The sequence below is a fragment of the Hibiscus syriacus genome, unplaced genomic scaffold (genome assembly GCF_006381635.1).
Source record: "Hibiscus syriacus cultivar Baekdansim isolate YM2019G1 unplaced genomic scaffold, ASM638163v2 tig00002793_pilon, whole genome shotgun sequence".
Taxonomy (NCBI): domain Eukaryota; kingdom Viridiplantae; phylum Streptophyta; class Magnoliopsida; order Malvales; family Malvaceae; genus Hibiscus; species Hibiscus syriacus.
The window spans coordinates 92,767-114,775 of record NW_024061944.1 but is presented as its reverse complement, the minus strand read 5'-3'; the positions used below and the strand labels follow the sequence as shown (position 1 = coordinate 114,775).

The following is a 22,009-nucleotide window of genomic DNA, read 5'->3' as shown; positions in this document are numbered from 1 at the left end:
AATCCAAGGGAAGGGACAAGGCCTAGAGTAGTGAGCCTACCAAGCTTGGTTCAATGATGTTTACTTCTGCCAAGGTTAGTCAAAGCTAGAAGTAGGATGGGTTGCCCAAACCCAATGTTGCCATGGATGCCGAAAAGGTAGCCGTTGCTGTGGAAGCTAGAGTTAGCAAATGGCCAAAAGAGCCTGAGTCGTTTGAAGTGTAGTTGAGCTTAGCGCCTGCCAAGAGTGAGGCATGGTTTAAGTTGAGGAGTCTTAGACATGATAGGGCATTGAAGGAGTATGCGAGTCAGTTTAAGGAACTCGTGTTCAAAGTCCCAGAGTTGACTGAAAAGATGCATTATTTACCTTCACAAATAGATTAAAGCTATAGGCAAAGACGAATATGGAGAAAATGATAATCGAGGAGTTGTATAAAGCCTTGATAGCCTCTAAGTCCATCATAGAATTTGGATTTAAGAAGACGTCCAAGCCAAAGTTGAAAGTTGTAGGTAGTGGCAAAAGAATCTGAGATGAGGGTCGATCCAATAATGAGAAGTAAGGCTCTTCGTGTGATGCTTGTTCGAGTAGAGTTTGTTCAAATGGTAAACATTTGAGTAGTGATCGTTTAATTAGATATCATAAGTCTGGAGAAGACATGTGTGAAGTTGGTATAAGTAAAGGTAGTAGGTGCCTCAAGCCGATGGCAAGAAATGAGCAAACAGAGGGTCACCGAAGCAAGGGACCACAAGAGTTGCAAGCTTTCTTGGATAAAGCTGAGTGGTCCGAGAAGATGGACAAGCCCAGGATCAACTTACCCAAGGACATGGGTGAAGACAGGGTAAAAGAGGTTGTGAGATATGGCTCAATGATTTTGAGTTCTGCCAAGGCAAGTGGAGGTCGAAAGCAGAATGGGTTGATGTATGTGAACATCAACGTTATTGAACAATCGAGAGTTGCCTTAGTAGAACATGGGTAACTGATCTATCCATGTCAAATAAGGTTATCGATAATCTTGTTTTGAAAGTTGAGCCATCGAAGGGCGTGATCAAGACTGTCAATTCTAAAGAGGTTCCAATTATTGGAGTGGCAAGGAAGATAGAGCTGCAGATTGGTGACTGGAGCGACAAGGAGGAATTTAGGGTGATCCCATTGGATGACTTCGATTTTTTCATCGGGTTGGGTTTCCTTGACCGTGTGAAGGCTTTTATTTTTCCGTTTGTCGATGTCATATGTATCTTAGACTCCCGATGGTAATGCATTGTGCTTTTGTTTTGAGATAGTAGGGGGAAACTAAGATCGTGGCGGCTATTTAGTTTGTTGATGATGTTCCGAGTGAGAGGAACATTATTTTGAGATTATCATCGAAGAGACGACCAAGAAGTGGTTAATGGAGTCCAAACCTTTTAGGGACATGATGGGCGAGAGCTTGTCACCTATGTAATAGGGTGGAAGTCTCACTAGACTTCAAGGAAGGAAATGTCGATGCGAGTAGAAGCACATAACTTCAAGATAGAAGTGTTGGTGTGTGGAGTGCCAAACTTCGTGGAGTAAGAAGGGCTGACACATAGGGTGGGTAAATGTGCTGAGGGAGATTGAAGGACATCTCAAACACGTTCCAAGTGTTGAGTTTGATTCTCCATTGTTGATGAGTGTAGGTTGAGGACCTAACCATCTTTTTACGGAATTATCAAAGGTTGGAAGGAACATATGAGACTTTTAGAGTTCTTAGGGACAAGTGAGTGTTGTCGAAGAATCTGAGTTGTCGTGTTGTATGTTGTTAGAGTATCCAAGTCTTTGCCGTTGAATCAAAAGTATCCTTGTTTGGGTGAATGTAAACGAGTATGATGGATTTCCTACTCTCGAGATGTATGCCACGATGTGTTAGATAATGATAAGACATAACGATGTTAACCAAGGCGAGCAAGCCAAGGTGTTTTGTTAGAGCGTCCAATGTGATCAAGACCAAGTGTTCTCACCTAGTGACAAGGGTGTTGCTAGATCAAGTGGAGGAGAATGTCACAAACTAAACTTTTGGGGCCATGGACATTGGCGCAAATGTTCATAATAGGGGTTTTATGTGCGCAGACTTGGGCTTATTGGACATGATAAGTTGGCCCAGTTCTTGGATAATGCTTACGAGTCCATGAATGATCAAGTCTGAGGCGTCCGAGAGAAGTGACGAGGGTGTTACATGTTCTATGGTGGCAATTTTGTCAAGGCTCGTGGATTCGGACCGAGAGATGTACGCGTGGATTTCTGTAAGAGAATCGTACGAAGTGTTAGGCTTGCCCATAACCATCAGACCTAGCTCGTTCCTTGAGAGGTTCCATAAAGGATAATATTATCTAATAATTAAAGGGATAAATACTTAATTAGGGATAATGTTGTATTTGAATTCAAATTCCTTAGAGATAAAGTTCTTGATAAGGTAGGATTCAATCTAAGCCGTCGATATACTTTGATCTAGACCGTTGGATCTTGAGGGCCTCAACTATAAATAGAGGCATGCACTCTTACTTTCTCTCTAAGTTCCTTTGTTTCTAGCTTTCTAGCTTTGTTGGCTTGTTCCCTTTTGTGCTGAAGCTTTTGTGGCTTGCGTTACCGAATGTGAGGGCTGAGATAGCCTTGAGTGTAGTTCCTTTATGAGTTCTTTCGAAGTTCCAAAGTGGTTCAAGTCGTGGTGACTTAGGAAGTCCCCACAATGCTCGTGCTTCTGAGATCCATTCAACCTGCCGCCTAACCCTAACGGGTTTGTTCATCGCTTAGAGAGCCGGAGACTCACAAGGACGTGGTCAAGGCTGACTTAGGCGCCATTTCAACCTGAAAATCGTCTAAGTGCCGCACGAATCAACTAGCAAAAGTCTAGTTAATAGTGTTTCAACATCCACATATGCTTCTCTTATCTTAGATTCCAAAGTTCTTTAGAAAAATAGAAATAACAGAGTTTGCGTCTGCTCTGTTTAATTGCCTTATGCAAATTATATTCGACAATTTTCTTCCTTGTACCTCCAAAAAATTTGATTACATGTTTATAGGCCTTTGATTGTGTGATTACGTTCTAGCTCTGAAAGGCTTAGAATTGTAACAGATCGAATGGTAAAGAAAAAGTTGTATGGTTCCTTTTCTAGAAATGATAATCGTAAAGGTTGGAGAAAAGCTATGATGTTATTTGAATTATATGAGAATTTGGTAGTAACAGGTTTACTTTTAACTGATTGCAGCTTCAGATGTAAAGCTTACAAGGGACGAAATGGTAGAAGATAGCCCAGAAGTTTCAGGGTCTTCCCTAGCATATTTAACCATTGCTCTCCTGACTTTCACAATCTTCTACAATGTTTGTTTTATTCGGTGATAAAGCCGTCCATCGATGGACCGGACTCGGTTCCTCAACCTAGCATCAGCCAGACTGAGTGAGGAGGAGCAGCGGCCGCGGCACAAGAAAAAATAATTTAAAGTTTTTTAATTTAGGCGTTATTATTTGATCTAATTATTATTTCAAATAAGATTATAAAAAAATAATGTAATTAATATTTTATTTTAAATAATTTATGTTTAGATTTTTAATTAATTTATAATTATAAGTTGAATACTTTATAATTTTATAAATTAAATTAACTGTATTCATCGTTAGCGGTGCTCGCTAGCCGTGCTTGTCAAGTGTCGTATAATTTTCCCATATAATATACTGAACAGCTGTATATTCTTTTCAAGATTTGGAAACTGCATTGTATTGGAAAGCAGGCAAGGGAAGTGTAGAAGAAATATCGATAATGGCGACTGAGAATTCACTTAATGGCTCTCTCGAACACACGCCAACATGGGCTGTTGCCACCGTTTCCTTCGTTTTCATCTCTCTTTCCATTTCCATAGACCACGGCATCCGCCTCCTCTCCAAGGTAATGATCATATTAAAAAAAATTCAAAACTTTCTTCTTTTCTTCTTCCGGATATCTATAATCCTGCTTAACGCTGCCGGTTGCAGTGGTTAAAGAGACGTCGAAAATATGCCTTGAACGATGCGGTGGAGAGGCTGAAAACAGGTGCAAATTCCATATAATATCAACCTCTTCTTCTTCTTCGGTTCTTCCCGTGTATATATTAACATGAAGCTCGCGTATAATTTGTTGCATCTGGTTTTCTTTTTTTTAGAGCTGATGATCATGGGATTCCTGGCGTTTCTATTCACATGGAGTCAATCTCCAGTTTCTGATCTATGTGTACCGCCCAATATTGGAGACACCATGCTTCCCTGCAGGAAGAAAACTCAATCCAACGTTCAGCATCTTGACGGCAACCACGAAAGGCAACTGGCTGGTGAAGATCAGGCTGCATTGGCTGATCCTTGCAGTGCTAAAGTATATATGGAATGGAGTGTAATTAATGAATAGTAAAGAGTAAAACCCTTTTTTCCCCATGTTTTTTTATCATGATTTTTGGTGTACAGGGAAAGGTTTCACTCATTACATGGAAGGGAATGGAGCAGCTGCAAGCATTAGTTTTTGTTCTAGCAGTCATGCAGATTGTCTACGGTTTCCTCACCATGGCTTTTGGAAGGGCCAAGGCAATTAAACAACTAATTATCCCAATATTCACTATACTGGAGAATCTTTAAAATTTTCAGGTTTAAGCACACGTGTATATATATATATAGATACGTGTACGTTATTAACGATTAAAAAAAATTCTAAACATATATTCTACCTTATAGTCACAATATACTATTCCGAAATCGAATTTCCTTTATACATTTTATTGATCATTTAATTCTGTATCTCTAACATAAAACATAAAGTTATGCATCTATATGTGATTTCAGATTAGTTAATTTAATCGACTTTGTTTTTTGATTAATGTAGACGAGGCGGTGGAAAGCATGGGAGGAAGAAATCAAAACGACAGAGTATCAAATCTCCCATGGTATGTTAAACACTGTTCTTAAATATTAAAGTGTCGTTTTGAGGCTTTCCACTACCATTCCAAACACAGAATAAATCGTGTACATAGGGAGTCTTTATTTATTTTAATGCAATGCGTTCCACAAATAAATAATTTAATAACATTGAGATCCCTATATTAATTGTTATTTATTTATTGATGCTTCTAGTGAAAACATGTTTCATGGGTCAGGCATGTGGGGCCTTTTATAGGGTAAATTATAAAATAAAATAAAATAAAATTTTATTAAATAATAATTGTTTATTTATTTTTAATTATACTATAATTGTTTAGTTATCAAAATTAAATTTATGCTAAAAGTTTCGAATTGACCATGAATAATTATCGTTCAGAGCTCAGAATATCGTCCATTTTTTAATGGAAAATGACTAGTTTGAAATATAATGAATAGTAAAGTGGTCATTTTATAACTTTTAATAGTCTAAGGACATAACAAAACAATACTCTATAGTTGAAGGACTATTTTATAACTTTTAATAGTTGAGGGACCTAATAAAGCAACACCCTATATTCGGAGGACCATTTGCGTTCTTTACCCTTAAATTAAATATATGTTATTAATATTTGTGTTATAACTATATACAGATCCTGGAAGGTTCAGATTAGCAAGACAAACAACGTTTGCAAGGCGACATGCTTCTTCTTGTTCTGAAACATCACTTCAACTCTGGACTGTATGTTTCCATTACAACACTAAAATTAGCATTCATTAATTGCCACCGAGTTTTGCCTATAATAACTGCTTTGGTTGTGAATTTGGAGCAGAAATGTTTCTTCAGACAGTTCTTTAATCCAGTAGCCAAAGTTGATTATCTCACCTTAAGACATAGCTTTATCTCGGTAATGATCTTCACTAAAAAAAAACCAACTACCTTTGTTTTTCCAAATATTAAGGTAAAACTTGGAGTGAATTTTCAGGCTCACTTGGCAGGAAGGAATAGAAATTTCAATTTCCAGGGCTACATAGAACGATCCCTAGATGAAGATTTCAAGACTATAGTGGCCATCAGGTTCCTCATTTCTTTTCTTTATCACTTTGAGTCGGTGATTTAAAGGGTAGTTACGGTTGTATTACGTTTATCGTGATAACGGATACAACGTTACTGTTATATAGTAGTCTCTATTTTTATAATGGGTCGCTATTTAAATTCCCACTTTGATGTAGTATAAACTGGGACCAACTAACATTATTTAACTGTGTCTGCTGATGTGGCTTTTTGTTGTTATTTTCATGCTTGTTGATGTACATGGTAAGTGCTTCTTGAAGTACAGGACTAACTTCAAATGAAATCTAATAAACAACAATTTTCGACCTTCTTCTTCTTATTCTTCTTCTTTTTGATTCTCCAGGCTGGTACGTGTTCTTCTGGATGTCTTTTCTTCCCCTACTGGTAAGTGTAAAAGATTGTATGAATGATACATTTTTAAAAGAAACCCTAAAGCATTCTTGTCGTAATGCAAATTTATGCAAATTTATGTTCTTTTGCTTAACTGATCGGTTAGTTCTCAGGTTCAATTTGGATTAGGGTCTTGTTATCATGAGCATACTGCAGTGGTCGTCCTAAGGGTTTTATTACCGTGAGAATCACTGCTTTGTTTTCCAACTTAGTGGAAATCTAATACTTTCCGATTTGATAACTGATTTTTGATTCCCTTTATCTTCATTAGGATCACAGTTCAAGTGATTTGCAGCTATACCACACTTCCTTTATATGCACTCGTTACACAGGTGAACCTATTATATATATATCGAGGACTGATATCTTGTAGCTTGATGATTATGATAAGGCTAAGTCGATCGTTATTTGGATGCAGATGGGTTCAGAAATAAAGGGATGTTTAGTAAGCGATTCAATAGCCAAAATAATGGAGCAATGGCTTGCCGACGTTAGAGAGAAAAGGAAGAAACATGAGCTTCTGGCGAGCCCTACTGCTTCTGTGCCCGTGGAGTTGAGCTTCAGGGTGGCTGGTCCATCTGAAATATTCCCTTCTGTCGAGCTGCCTGGCCTTACATCTAGTGAAAGGAAGGATTTATCCAACGGAAGTGGAACCGATGAAGAAAACGACGATCAAATAGTGGAAGTAGAAGGTAATGATTTGTCCACCAGCGGTGAAATTGATGAAAACGACGACGGAATAGTGGAAATAGAAGGGAAGGGTTTATCCAACGGCGGTGAAATCAATGTAGAAAATGATGACGACGGAATTGTGGAAGTAGAAGCAACTTCCTCTTTAGACAGTGGAAGTAGAAGAAAGTTCATCATTTAATTAGCCTCGCGTACATAATAACCTTAGCTTTGGCAAGTAAAAAAATTTAAAGTGAATATGTAAATTTTACGTGTTTATTATTTAGGATAAAGATTATAAGATATTGTTTTGTTGAGTAACGACTATTAAAAGTTACACAATGATCCTCTGATTATAGAGTATTATTTTGTTGAATCATTACATTATTAAAAGTTATAAAATAGTCATCAAACTACTCATATGTTTCAAACTCATCCTTTTCGTTAAAAATTTATGGTTGTTTGAGTTGGACATTAACATGTTTACTGAGATATGATAGTCGTTTGAAATTCTGAGATCAAATTTTATCATATTTCAGTAAACATGTTAAAATTAAGCTCATACTACCATCAATTTTTTAACAGAGAATGATACGTTTGGAACACATGAATAGTTAGGTGATTATTTTATAACTTTTAGTGGTCAAAAAACTAAACAAAACAACACCCTATAGGTGAAGGACCGTTTTATAACTTTTAATAGTCAATGATTTAAACAAATTAATATCTTATAGTCAGATGACCATTTGTTTATTTTACCCTGTAAGTGTAGGTGTTGGATAATTTTATAGGTAATATCATTGTTTTAGCAAGCATTAATAGGACCCCTAGAATTAACCTTCAGGCCACTAAAACGCAAGCGAACAGCTTCTTTAATCTGAGCCACCAGCCTATCCTCCGAAGCCGCAATGCCCTTAAAATGCATATGATTCCGCTCCCTCCAAACCTTTGCAATATAACAATTCCACGCAATGCAAAGCTGATAACAACGATCTCCCTTTCAACTGCCGACAAGCCCAAGCAAATTCCCCATTCCAGTCTAGAACGGCCCTCGGCACATTACACAAACTCAACACACAAGCCCAAACAGCTTTAGTAAAACAAGTAAAAAATAGATGGTCCCTTGACTCTAACTCATTAGAACAAAACTCACAACTCCCATCAATACGCAAACCAAAAGACAAGAGCCGGGCCTTAGTTGGCAGCCTATCAAGAACTACCATCTAAGCTATTACAAAAAATTTAGGAACATGACCCGAGTGTCAAACAAGTCTATCCCAAGGCACCTTCTCACGATGCACTCTCAACTCATCTCAAACCGTACGTAAGGAAGAAAAAGAGTCTCCAAGCAAGCCAAGAATCATACCTACCCTAGTCCGAAGCTGCAAAATACACCTCCAAGTCCAGCTACAACTTTGAGAACACGAAATATGCCAAAAAGAATTTTGCTTCACAACATATGCGTGCACCCAAGCCACCCAAATAGACCCCTCTTTTAAAAGCAACTTTCGAATCAAACCCATAAAGCACGAATGATTCAAACTTTAAGATCCTTGAGGCCCAAACCGCCTTCAAACTTGGGGCTATAAATAGTCGACCAACTCACCCTAGCCCCCTTCATCGTCTTATATTCACCCTTCCAAAAGAACTTGGAGCACAACTGATTAATACGCTTAATTACAACATCAGACAACACCAATTGGCAACTCCAATAATTTTTGCATGCTATAAACGACAGACTGAATTAATTGGAGACGCCCGACATAAGAATGAACTCTAGCTTGCCACCTCAGGAGCATGCTTACAATCCTTTCCACGTGTGGCCCACAATCCCTAATAGTTAACCTCTTCGCAACTAGAGGACCCCAAATACCAAACAGACAGCTTACCCTTCTGGATCCCCGTGATTGCGCAAACTTCCTGCAACGCATAACTATCCATACCAGAAGAAGAAAACTCAGAAATCCCAGCATTCAACTGCAGACCAGAGAAACTATGAAAAACATTCAAAATCTCCCAAACACCCAAAATAGAAGCCACAAATCCCTTAGAAAAAAAACCAACAAATCATCCGTAAAACAAAGATTTATGAGCTTCACCCGATGACACTTATGATGGTACTTAATGACGTCAAACTCGTAGCTCTATCCAAAAGATTGGATAAAATATTCATATTAATAACAAACAAATAAGAGGACAACGGGTCCCCCTGACAGACGCCCCTTAAAGTATCCTACTAAACTGTCATTCGGAAACAGAAAAACAAGGAGCGATAACACAACTCTTAACCCACCCCACCATATCAGCCAACATATCAAGAGCCTCCAAAACTGCAATCAAGAAATGCCAATCCACAGAGTCAAAAGCCTTCTGCAGATCTAACTTCAAAGCACACCTAAGAGAAAGAGAGAGAGAAGACTGATTATACCCCTTAACCAACTCTTGAGCCATTAATGTGTTGTCCCTAATACTACGCCCGGGAATAAAAACACTCTGGCTACTAGAAATGATCTCAAATAGGAAAGGCTTGATACGCGCAACCATAATTCAAGTTAACACACTTAAAAATCACGTTGCAGCAGGAGATGGGTCGAAAATCACTCATGCGAATAGAATTGGGCTTCTTGGGAACCAAAAATAAACTAGCCGTATTAAAAGCATCAAACAACTGGGAGTTTTCAAAAAAATGCAGCACAGAATCAATCACATCCTCCCCAACAATTCCCCATGTTGCCTTAAAGAAAAGGGAAGTATACTCGTCCGGCCAGGGGCCTTATCAGAATCCTGAGCAAACATTGCAACCTTAACCTCCTTGCGCGACACCTGCCTCCTCATAGAGTCCTTAGCAGCATCAGAGAAAGTCACCCCCAGCAAGTCCCTAAGAAGATCAACTGAAACCCCAAGATTAGGTCTTAACTGCTCTCCCAGCAACTTTTTGAAAAACCCTATAGCCTCTTCAGCAATTTGGTCCTGTGACTCCAATAGGCACCCCTGATCATTCTGCAAAACACGAATGGAATGGCGATTATGTTTAATAGTATAGAATGGAAAAATTTTGAGTTACGGTCCCTTTCCTGAATCCAACTAATCCTAACCTTCTGCCTGAAAAAACTCTCCTCAGCACTTTGCAAATTCTGATAGTCAGCAAACACGACCCTTTATCTAGCCTTCAAAACAGAATCAGACGGGTTACTCAAAAGCTGCAACTGTAACTTTTCCAGGCCCACTTTCTTTTCCTTAACCCTCATCGATATATTCCCATACCGAGAAACATTCAGTTTCCGCAGCACAGGCTTAAGCCTCTTAAGCTTCAAAAACAAGGAGCGCATCGGGTCTCTTGCTTGCAAAGGCTCCCTCTAACTCTCCAATATGTGGTGATCACTAGGCTAGACATTGCCTATGCTGTTAATCGTGTCTGTCAGTTTATGCAAGCTCCTAGAGACTTACATTTCCAGGCAGTCAAGAGAATTCTGCGGTATTTGCAGGGCACTTCGGATTATGGTTTGAGGTTTTCATCCTCCTCTCGACTGTCATTGGTGGGCTTTGCTGATGCAAATTGGGGGGCTGATATGGATGACAGGCAATCCACATCAGGATATTGCATCTATTTTGGTGGCAATCTAGTGTCATAGAGTTCTCGCAAACAGCAGGTGGTTGCTCGATCCACTACAGAAGCAGAATATCGCAGTGTTACCTCAGCTGCTTCAGAAATCATGTGTCTTGTGTCTTTGTTCAAGGAATTGCAGTGTTCCTTTCATGGCAAACCAACTCTTTGGACTGACAATACAAGCACTGTTGCTGTGTGTTCCAATCCATACCTTCATTCAAAATTTAAACATGTTGAGTTGGATTTATTATTTGTTTGAGAAATTGTAGCAGCTGGTCGGTTGTAGGTGCAGAGGTTCCAGCATATGAGCAGGTTGCTGATACTCTCACTAAGCCACTGTCTGCCTCGATGTTTATCCGTCATCGGCAGAAGCTGTTGGTCACTCGGACTCATAAGGATGGTTGTGCTTTGCTAACCAGTTTTTCCCAACGTATGGGTGATGATGAAGCTGAAGGTGTGAATGATCTTGATGTAAAGAGTGAGAAGGCAATTTATCATATGGTGTTCTAATCAACTTGACTAAAAAGAATCTTATGCAGTTTTTCTCCGATTTCTACGATGGCAAGTTGAATGATTTTAACATCAACCATTCTTTCATTACTCTTATTCCGAAGAAATCTTCTCCTGATCAGGTAAATGATTTTAGACCTATATCGCTTGTGGGTAGTATATACAAGATCTTGGCTCGGGTTTTGTCGAGAAGGCTTGTCGGGTCCATTAAAGATGTGGGAGAAAACCAATTTGTTGTTACTGCAGGGAAACAACTTGTGGATTGCTCTATAGAAGCTAATGAAATCATTGATGAACTTAAACGAAATAAGAGGGATGGTATTATTTTCAAAATTGATTTTAGTAAGACTTACGACTCGGTGGACTGGAACTTTCTTGACTTTGTTACGAGAAAGATGGAGGAAATGGATCAATCTGTGTATCTCGACTCCGTCAATATCGACAAGGATTCAAATAGCGACTGGATAGCGGTATCACGGTCGCTATGTCGTGGTCGTGGCGGTATCCGAGACCGCTAATGCAGAAAATAGCGGTATGTTGGTTAAAGCGTCGTCCGCTAGAGTGTTCATGGGTGTTACCGTTGGGAAAAGTGAGTTGCGGATTACTCACATCCAATTACGGACGACTTGATAGTGTTCTCGGAGGCGAACGCCGAGATGGTTAAATTTTACCAAATTGTAACAATATAATCATTAAATTTGATTTAAAAAATTAAAGGGTAACAATTTATTTTTATTAAACAGAATAGAACAAAGAAACATTCCCAGACTAAATTGCAGCTCCTACCTTCATAATTGAAGCAACATGTTGCGGCGATGAGATGAATAGCACCTCGCCAACAGAGTTCTTACTGGCCATCTTTGCTAAGCAATTAGCTAGAGTATTACCTGCTGAAAACATGTCTAAATTCAACATTTCAAGTACGCTGCAATAGTACGAATGAAACAATCTTAATGATAAAAAAAATTATTATTATTTTAAGATATTTCAAACTCAAATACGATGTCTGCAGAAATGTTATAGGGCTCATTGTCAAATTATTGAGTTTTTCAATTAAATATTATCTTATCATCACTCTTTAAAAAAACACACACACACTACTATAAAAAATTAAGGGTAAATTACATCGTTCCACACTGAACTTTACTATCTCTCCTATTTTACTCACCGTACTTTTTTTCTTTTTTTCCTAATTTGCTCATTGAACTTTATAGATTGAATCATTTTGCTCACTCAAACATTAACTTTTTAAGGAGTTATGACATGGCACAAGCATAAAAACGACGTTTTCAGAAAATCAAATATACATCAAAACGACGTCGTTTTTTTAATTACATTTTCTCTCTACTTTGCAAATAAGGTGTCCAATTATTGTTGTCGGCCACAACATCATTTTTCATTCCGACCACTGTCAACCGTCATTGATGGTGGCCATTTGGTCTCAAAATCCATGAGTTGGTTTGTCTCGACCCCCTGAGTCCAAATCTAGTGGTTGTTTCACTAGAAAATGTCACAAAACCCATTAATCTTGATTGAAAAGTTTCAGTTTCTTAACTTTCAATCTCCAATTTCGTGGACTTCAAAGCAAGTTTTGGCAAAATGGAGGTCGGATTCAGACTCAAGGTGTCGAGGCGAAGCGACTGAAATTTAGAATCGAACGACCACCATCTACGACGGTCGACGGTGGCATCTAACCACATTCTGCTTTTATTTTATAGTTAGATGAGTAAAATAAGAGAAAAGGTAAAGTTCAATGAGAAACGGTGTAATTTACCCTTTATATTTTTCTCCCTCTCTCCTATTTTACTCACTGTACTTTCATTTTTTAATTTGCTCATTGAACTTTATAGATTAAATTATTTTGCTCACTCAAACATTAACTTTTTAAACGGAGTTATGACATGACACAAGCATCAAAACGACGTCGTTTTCAAAAACTCAAATATACATCAAAACAACATCATTTTTCAAATGCTCTTCTCCTCCCCCCATTTTCTCTCTACTTTGCAAATAAGGTGTCCAATTATCGTTGTTGGCCACGACATCATTTTTCATTCCGACCACCGTCTACCATCATTGATGGTGTCCATTCTGTCTCAAAATTCATGGGTTGGTTCTTCTCGACCCCCTGAGTCTAAATCTAGTGGTTGTTTCACTAGAAAATGTCTCAAAATCCATTAATCCTGACAGAAATGTTTCGGTTTCTTCATTTTCAATCTCCAAGTAGTAAGTTTCGGGAAAATGGAGGTCAGATTCAGACTCAAGGTGTTGAGGAGAAGCGATCCATGAAATTTATAACCGAACGGCCACCATCTATGACGGTAGCATCCAACCACCTTATATTTTTATTTTATAGTTAGATGAGCAAAATAGGAGAAAAGGTAAAGTTCAATGAGAAACAGTGTTATTTACCCTTTATATTTTTAATTATTTTATATTAAATAATAAAAAATGAGACGTCATCACAACGCTAGAGAGATAACGGCAGAGTGAACAAAATGATTACATATGTAAAGTTCAGTGAGCAAATTAGAAAAATTAAAAATACGGTGAGTAAAATAGGAGAGATAATAAAGTTGGGTGAGAAAAATGTGTAATTTACCCAAAATTTAATCACATTATCATGACATAACATCATATTGAATCTTCATTGAAAATGCGTACAAGTTACAACGATCCTCCTATAACCCAACGCTTCAAGCAATTACAAGACATTGTGTACAATCCACAACTCCACCATAAACATCAATTAATCGTTGATGATGTATGAGAACTCGAAGAGCCAATCCCCTTGATTTGATCTAACGATGTGTTATAAAGTAGGGACGGGAATGGGACCCGAACCTGTCCCGACTGATTAGGTCGGATTTTACTGGTAATGGAAGATTGGGATGATTCGACGCTAGAGGTTCACATGGATCCAATTCGTTCAAATTGCACTTATTTTATACATTGCTCAGTAATTTATGTAAATCGTACTGCGAATGGTGTTCTTCATTCGCTTGCTACGAAAGTTCTCCGTTCCAATGTTTCTTATTATTTTGGTTCGGATTGTCCCACAATTTATGGATTTTTGGGCACTCTTTTCTTCTTCTAGGACCCAACTTTATATTGGTAGAATGGGTTTTTATTGAGGTACATTAAATTTTCAAAAAAAATAATGGTAAGAAAAAATTATTGTTATTTTTAGAAGTCTCGAATTCAAATGCAATGTCTGGAGAGATATTTGAGTATTCATTATCAAATTATTAAATATTTCAACTAAATATTATTTTATAATAAACTCTAAATTTAAAAATAAAACACGCTACGATAAAAATCTAATCACGATACTATAAAAATTTATCACATTCATCATGACTTGGCGTACAACGATCCTCCTATGACCCAACATTCAAGCAATTACAAGACATTGTGCACAATCCACAAGGATCACAACTCCACCATAAACATCATTTATTCAATTAATAGCTCTTTATTATAAGTCACATGTCATATAAAAATTCGTCTAACATGTGACTACAAATATTTCATGCTATAACTAACGGGTTGGTTCAAATGATAGATAGCATGGTATCGCTTAAGTACGATCTTAAGTTCGAGTTTTTATGTATGTAGAAAATCTATGTTAGAAGATTCACCCACCAAAGTTATGTATGCGATCCAGATCAGTCCAAATTAGTCATGATGAAACCTTGAAACCGAAAGACAATAAAAAAAATATTAAAATGCTTATTATATTTCAAAATTTTAAAATTGATGTTCATGTGAATAATATTAATATGTGATGAATAATATAATATAAAGTTTAAATAAATCAGTGATTTCAACTTTATAAAAGAAAATAAATAAAATCAATCAAAATGATGTGGATTATCGTTCTTTATTATACAATCATAGAAGAAAAACACTGTTATTCTAAATTATTTTTAATATTTTATAAAATGGTGTAACGATACCACTTGACAAACCTTCACATCACATCAACTTAAAATTATTGGTTAATTAACCTATTAGCAATTTGCTTATGTGACTCACATGTACATGAAGTTCAAACAAAATCTCTCTCTTAATATGAACCACACCTTTAATTTATTTATTTTTGGATATCCCAAAACCAAGTTGGCTCCCTAAAATTTTGTAAATTTATATTATCCCCTATTATAAAATTATGCATCAGTCTCGGGATACAAGAGCACCATTCCACTAAAATTTAGTAATTGTTGTAAACGAATCGAGTTGAGCTCGAGTATTACTGAGCTCGACTTAAAATCTCTGAAATAGAGGTTGACTCGACTCAAAAACTCAAGGGCCTAAAATTTTCAAGCTCAACTCGAGCTCGAAATCATGAACTAAAGCTCGAAAAGGCTCAAAATGAAGAAAAAAAATGAAATCTTAAACTTAACTCGATTGAAGCCTTAAACTCAAACTCGAACCTGAATCTTAAATACATGAAAAGGTTATATTTTATTTTTTAAAAAACCAACGCATAAATGTTAATATTATTAATATTTTTTTCAAAAATAAAATATTAATATATTATATTTTGGAGTTGTTCGCGATCTTTTTTAGTCGTGTATCAAGTAACCCGTTTCGACTCATTAAAACCCGAGTCGAGCTCGAGCTCGAGCTCGAGTTAAGTATTTATCAAGTTTTGATGAAGTAGATCTCGAATAGCTCGCGATCTGTCTCGTTTCATTTACGGCCACGGATGATATTGGAGGCTAATATTTGTATAATTATACTAGACAATTACGTTAGTTTACTTGTTTGTTTGATCTATATTATTAATAAAAATTTAATTGGTGTCATATTTTAATTAGACCTAATTGAGTTGAAAAATTAATAATTAACATTGTTATAAAAAAAATCTTTATCTTTTCATATGATCATATATTTTCATGTAATCATTTATTTATTTGTTTGGGTACATATGTAATATTTAAATAGAATAACAATAAATCACTTATTAAATATTCAAGCGCATGAAATAACCAGTGAGGTTGGTTCAAGTGGTAATGTTACACCCTAAAATTTTGGGTAAAAATATTAGAAATTCATTAAATTACATGAGTTAAATTGAATTTTTTATTAATGATTTTAGGTTAAAATGTAAATCAAAGATGTTTTAAGGACTAACCTTATAATTTTTCCATAACCAAAAATATCATTTAACACAAAAATAAAATAAAATAAAATGGTACCTCGAAGGCATGAACCCATGACCTTAGAGTTATGGCTACCCATGACCTTAGAGTTATGGCTTCCCGTGCCCTAGACACTAGGCTAGCCTTTTGTTAGTGTTTATAATTAATAAAAATATGTTTTATAATAATTTGGTTTTGGTTATAACTCAAAAACAAAATCAGACACCCCTTTCACGAAACCCAAAATCTAACATCTCGATCCTCAAGTTTTCCCCTATCGATCTACCCCGCTCGAGTCTCCATTATTGTGCCTTGTTGCCATCATCAGAACCAATGTCCTCCAACCACTCAACCACGATCCTCAACTTACCCAATTGGTCATCGATCATTGCAAAATGAGGGAAAAACTCATTCGTCACCCCTCATCATCGCTCCCTGCTATGGTCAGCGATATAGGTCACTGTCACCTCCAATCGAAGCGACATGCCACCGCGAAGCAACCCCGACCAACCACCAACGCTAAATGCCCGTAGTTCTTCGTGGATGAACGTTTAAAGTTTTGTCAAAACCCCCCTCGTCGCCTCAGTTAATCGCGATTTTCGGCACCCATCGTCGTCCGTTTGTCTCACCGCCGGTATGGTTGGACTCTTCATCGTTGTCCGCTCGAAACCCAACCCTTGGGTCATAACTTTGTCGTCGTTTTCTCTGCTGCTGGCGTGGGTAAGCTCGGATTTAATTTTTAGTTAATTTTCCTCTCGATTTTGCTTGATTATTGGTTGTGTTTGAGTTGTTTGAAGACTAAGTTGCACTCGGAGTACTCGGTCGACCGACCCGACCCCTTTTCGTCGTCTCACGCGCCGTCACACGCTGGCAGTGCGTGTGGGGCTCCTCTCCTGTCTTGGAACCTCCTAGAACCAGTTCAAGTCAAGTCAAACTGGTATGATTCAACTCGGACCGAACCGAGTCAACTAGAATTGACCTGAGTCAACCCGAACCGGTTTGACCCATTGACCTTGACCCAAATCGTTGACTTATCTGTTGACCTTTGACCAGATCCATTGACTTTAACTTTGACCTTTGACCAGTGTTGACTGTTAACTTTGACCCAAAGTCATATTTTATATTTTGCAATGTCCCGAGTCCAAACCCAAAGTCCATTTTACCAAATTCGAACCCGAAAGCCTCCGAATTGACCCGTTAAACTCGAATATGCATATTGAATTTAAGTATTCATTTAAGTGATTTAATTAAGTGCATCTAATTTAATTGAGGGTCAAGGACTAATTTATGTTATTGTATATTAAGGTACTCATGATTATCCTGACCGTTAGTCTACTTGACATGGTTCCTCCTGATTCGCCCGTCTACGAGAGCTTGTGATTACTCGTATAGTTCTATAACCCAATTAAATACTCAGTTTAGTGTACTACTCTGATAATAATTTTGTTTTGATATGACTTAGGTTCTCGTACAGTCGAAGAGCGTAGTGAAGTTGGTATTCGATAGATCTATTGGACTGTGTGTTCCTTGTGTGCCATATATCTATTTTAAACATCTGTTTGAAATATCATATGCACATGATTATTTTCTCTAATTTGAAATGAATGTTTTGCTCTGATTTGACTATCGTATGATTTATCTGATTTAAGTATAATTCCCGATTTATTGTATTTTAAATCATGCTTGCTTGACACATGTTCTCTGGTTATTGTTTTTACTGATAAATAAATATAAGTCTGAACTTTGATTTCCTGCTACCACTAATTATTGTCTGAAAAATGTTTTACTCAGACATTTATAGTTTTATATATTACTTGAATTAGAACTTACTATTAATAACTATGTTTTTAAAAGGTGTTTATTCATAATATTGATTTAAATTATTGGAAAATGTTTTAGAAAATTTTATCGTAATTTGCTAGATCTGGTTGTAACGCATAGGCCGAGTCTAGGGGGTTACAGGTAAGCAGCTTGATATCGTTTAAGCAAGGTCTCAGGTTCTTCGAGTCCTTGTCTATGCGAAAAATCCCCTATGAGAGACTCACCCACTAAAGTTAGATGTGCGATCCGGATTAATTTATATTTATTTGGACGAAGTATTAGAACTAAAAGAAAAAAAACGCATGAAAGATAATTTGTATGCAATATATATTTAATGGACAATTTTTTTCATATGTACATATTTTTATGTAAAAGATTTTTTTATTCATAAAATCTAATATAAATTATTTTATCTAAACCGATTTAAATTAATATTTCATGTTACTCGTATATGACTATACCTAAAAAGAAAGGCATCAATCGAGCAAAGAGAATTAAACTAATTTCTTTCACGAATGTTTCGAATTGGAGTATAAAGCCCTCGTAAATTACCCAAACTGTTAAGAACCTTTTACGTTCTTATAATATTTTATGCTTAATTTAATGTTCCTTTCTAATATTCTAAATTAGAGTAATTGGGCTCATGGAGGTGTTTTGGGTACGGTCGAATCTCTTGGAATTTTTAATTTTTTTATATTTTATATTTTATTTATTTTTATTAATTATTTAATTTCTCATCCTTAAAATTGTATAACTTCACATTCCTTAAATTTTTTTAATATAACTTCTTAAATTTACATTCTTTTACGCGTCCATCCATAGTTGGGGTGGACCGTCTAATATCAAAATTTTTTATTTTGAAGAAAAATAAATAAATTATAACTCAAACGTTTATATCAATGCTTCAACTTCAAGCAAATATTAAAATTGCTCGAAGATAAAATTAAATATTCAATATTTTTTTAATTCAAACAAACATGCTTAGTTGAATACACACATTAGGGAGAAAAAGAACATGATTGTAGCCTCATGGTGGGGGCGGTGTCTACCGTGAAGAGAGGAAGTGGCCGAAAGGTCAAAGATAGTGGCGTAGGGGAGGCATCCCGATTAAGGAGGTTTCACTAAACGCTCACATCCTAATATTTATGATTTATGATAAATTCATAATATCAAAAAATAATAATAAAAAATAATAATAATTATTTTATTATTAAAATCGTTTAGTTCGTACAATATTTTTTTATCATTGAAGTGGCTCACCGGGTTCGCTCTTCTAGACAGCTAATATATATATAGAGGCTTGGGACAGTCTTTGAGTTGTATCACCCCAAAGATTTAAGGCAACACCATACATATATAGGTCAGCTATGGGTATCAAGAGCCGGCATTGCTGCACCAGCTCCATCTTTCTGTTGTTACCATTACTCCTACAGCTTTATTCTGGTACTTACTGCTGCATTTCATTTCTATGTGCACATCTAATCCCGCAAAATTTTAATTCCATGCTATGAAAAATAACTTCCTTTGCAGCCGAAAGTGATCTCCAGTTGAACTACTATGCTCAAAGTTGCCCAAATGCTGAAGAGATCATCAAGCAGCAAGTGATCAAGCTCTACAACAAGCATGGAAACACAGCTGTTTCCTGGGTTCGAAATCTCTTCCACGACTGCATTGTTAAGGTATACAAGTACCATTTTCTGGGTCAAATATCGGTTCGAATATACGTCGGACATGGATACTTTAACGAAAATGTTTTGTTGGTGCAGTCATGCGATGCGTCGCTGCTGTTGGAGACGGTGAACGGCGTCGAGTCGGAACAAAAATCGGATAGGAGTTTTGGGATGAGAAATTTCAAGTACGTCAAGACAATCAAAGAAGCTCTTGAAGCAGAATGTCCGATGACAGTTTCCTGCGCTGATATCGTCTCTCTTTCTGCTAGAGATGGCATTGTCTTGGTATATATATATTATATATATATATGTTCACTAAACAAAATTCATTTATTTTCGTAAAATGTTTAAATTTTAAGCCTTGTGTACGCCCATGTTACAAACAACAGCTTGGAGGACCACGCATTGAAATGAAAACCGGTCGGAAAGATAGCAAGGAAAGTTACTTTTCGGAGGTCGAAAACAGCATCCCCAACCACAACGATTCGATACAGTCGGTGCTTTCTCGATTTCGATCAATCGGAATCGACACCGAAGGAACGGTAGCTTTACTAGGAGCTCACTCCGTCGGTCGAGTTCATTGTGTCAACTTAGTACACAGACTCTACCCCAATGTCGATCCTACATTGGACCCCGATTACGCCGAGTACCTTAAAGGGAGGTGTTTGTCGCCCAACCCCGATCCAGAGTCGGTGTTGTACTCGAGAAACGACCGGGAGACGCCGATGATTATCGACAATATGTACTACAAGAACTTGTTGAAGCACAAGGGATTGCTTATGATCGACCAGCAGCTGACATCTGATCCGACAACTTCAACTTTTGTGGAGAAAATGGCAGCTGATAATGGATATTTCCATGATCAGTTTGCCAGAGCTGTGATGTTGTTGTCGGAGAATGATCCACTTACGGGAGATGCAGGCGAGATCAGAAAGGATTGTCGTTATGTGAACAGTGCTTAATATTGCAATGTTAAAAAATAAACTGGGAATACAACATGCTTGCTTCTACTTGCAAGTTAATTATGTTTGCATGTGAACTAATAAACTTTTGTGTCAACTGTAATCAACTATGTGCTAATGGCCAGTTATTTATCTTCATACCCTTATTCAAGAACCGAATATCAGATAATTGAAATCTTATATATGTAACTAATAATAATAATAATAACACCAACGATTAGGTTGTCTAGTTGAGATGAGGTACTAAGTAAGGTTAGAGATTTGAATCTGACCATTACGAATTGAGTAAATTGGGTTGAGAGGGTTGTTCTTGCCTCTGCAGTACCCAATTCGGATTATTCGATCAATATATTGGATACCGGTAGTTATACCAAAATAATAATAACAATAAGGGTAAAGAATAGTAATGGTCGCTGAACTTTTCTGAAGCTTTCATTTAGGTCCCAACTTTTAAAACTTGTAATATAGTCCCCCAACATTTAATCCATTTGCAATATGTTCTCCCAACATTTAGTTCGTTTGCAAATATGGTCCCAACATAACTGTTGGGGGACCATATTGCAAACGAACTAAATTTTGGGGGACTGTATTGTAAGTTTTAAAAGTTGGGGACCTAAATGAAAGCTTTAGAAAAGTTCAGTGACCATTACTATAATTTACCCTTTATTTTATAATATATCATATTCAAGTATTAATTAATCTTATATTTTATAAATATAATTAGAGTATTATATAATTTATTGTTAGATTATTCAAATTTTAATCAATAATTAAATTAAATTCTATTATAATTCGAATGATTAAAAAAAATTTGGTGATTAACTTTATTACGTAAGAATTCAATAATTTTACCCAAACAACATCCTTATCCTTGTTCTTAGAGGGCGACCACAATAGCCCGGCGTGGTGGAATGTCCACTCAAGAAGGTGTCAGTTAAGGCTGTAAAATCAGGTAATCAGTCAGGTTTAAGTCGGATCCTGGCAGGTCAGGTAAAATCGGGTACAGGTCAAATCAGGTTAATTTGATGGTTTGACTCGGATCAGGTCGGGTACAAGTCAAATCAGTTCGGGTTATTTTCAGGTTGATTAACACCAGATCCATATCAGGTTCAAGTCGGGTCATTTTCAGTTCGGATCGATGTCAGTTCAGGTCCGAAGTAGATAAAGACCAGGTTAATTTCGGTTCAAGTGGACTTCAGTCAGATCTCGTTCAGATTGGGTCACATCATTGATAGATAAAATTCAGATCGGATGTTTACCAAATACGGATTGAGTTTAGGTCATGTCATTT

The 22,009-nt window shown here is 36.8% G+C and overlaps 2 protein-coding genes across 2 annotated transcripts; both read left to right on the top strand.

Annotated features, from left to right (window-relative positions):
• The first annotated feature begins 966 nt into the window (after positions 1–966).
• LOC120149310 (MLO-like protein 3) lies at positions 967–7,203 on the top strand. Its single transcript, XM_039162140.1, has 14 exons — positions 967–1,210; positions 3,691–3,875; positions 3,962–4,019; positions 4,129–4,334; positions 4,424–4,540; positions 4,836–4,896; positions 5,521–5,609; positions 5,701–5,775; positions 5,854–5,944; positions 6,135–6,185; positions 6,286–6,326; positions 6,446–6,513; positions 6,604–6,664; positions 6,751–7,203. Exons 1-14 carry the CDS (start codon positions 967–969, stop codon positions 7,201–7,203), a joined length of 1,800 nt encoding a protein of 599 aa, XP_039018071.1.
• A 12,180-nt stretch (positions 7,204–19,383) lies between these two features.
• LOC120149897 (peroxidase 21-like) lies at positions 19,384–20,743 on the top strand. Its single transcript, XM_039162604.1, has 4 exons — positions 19,384–19,529; positions 19,617–19,765; positions 19,853–20,041; positions 20,146–20,743. The coding sequence occupies exons 1-4, from the start codon at positions 19,454–19,456 to the stop codon at positions 20,716–20,718; spliced, it is 987 nt and encodes a 328-aa protein (XP_039018535.1). The 5' UTR covers positions 19,384–19,453; the 3' UTR covers positions 20,719–20,743.
• The last annotated feature ends 1,266 nt before the right edge of the window (positions 20,744–22,009 follow it).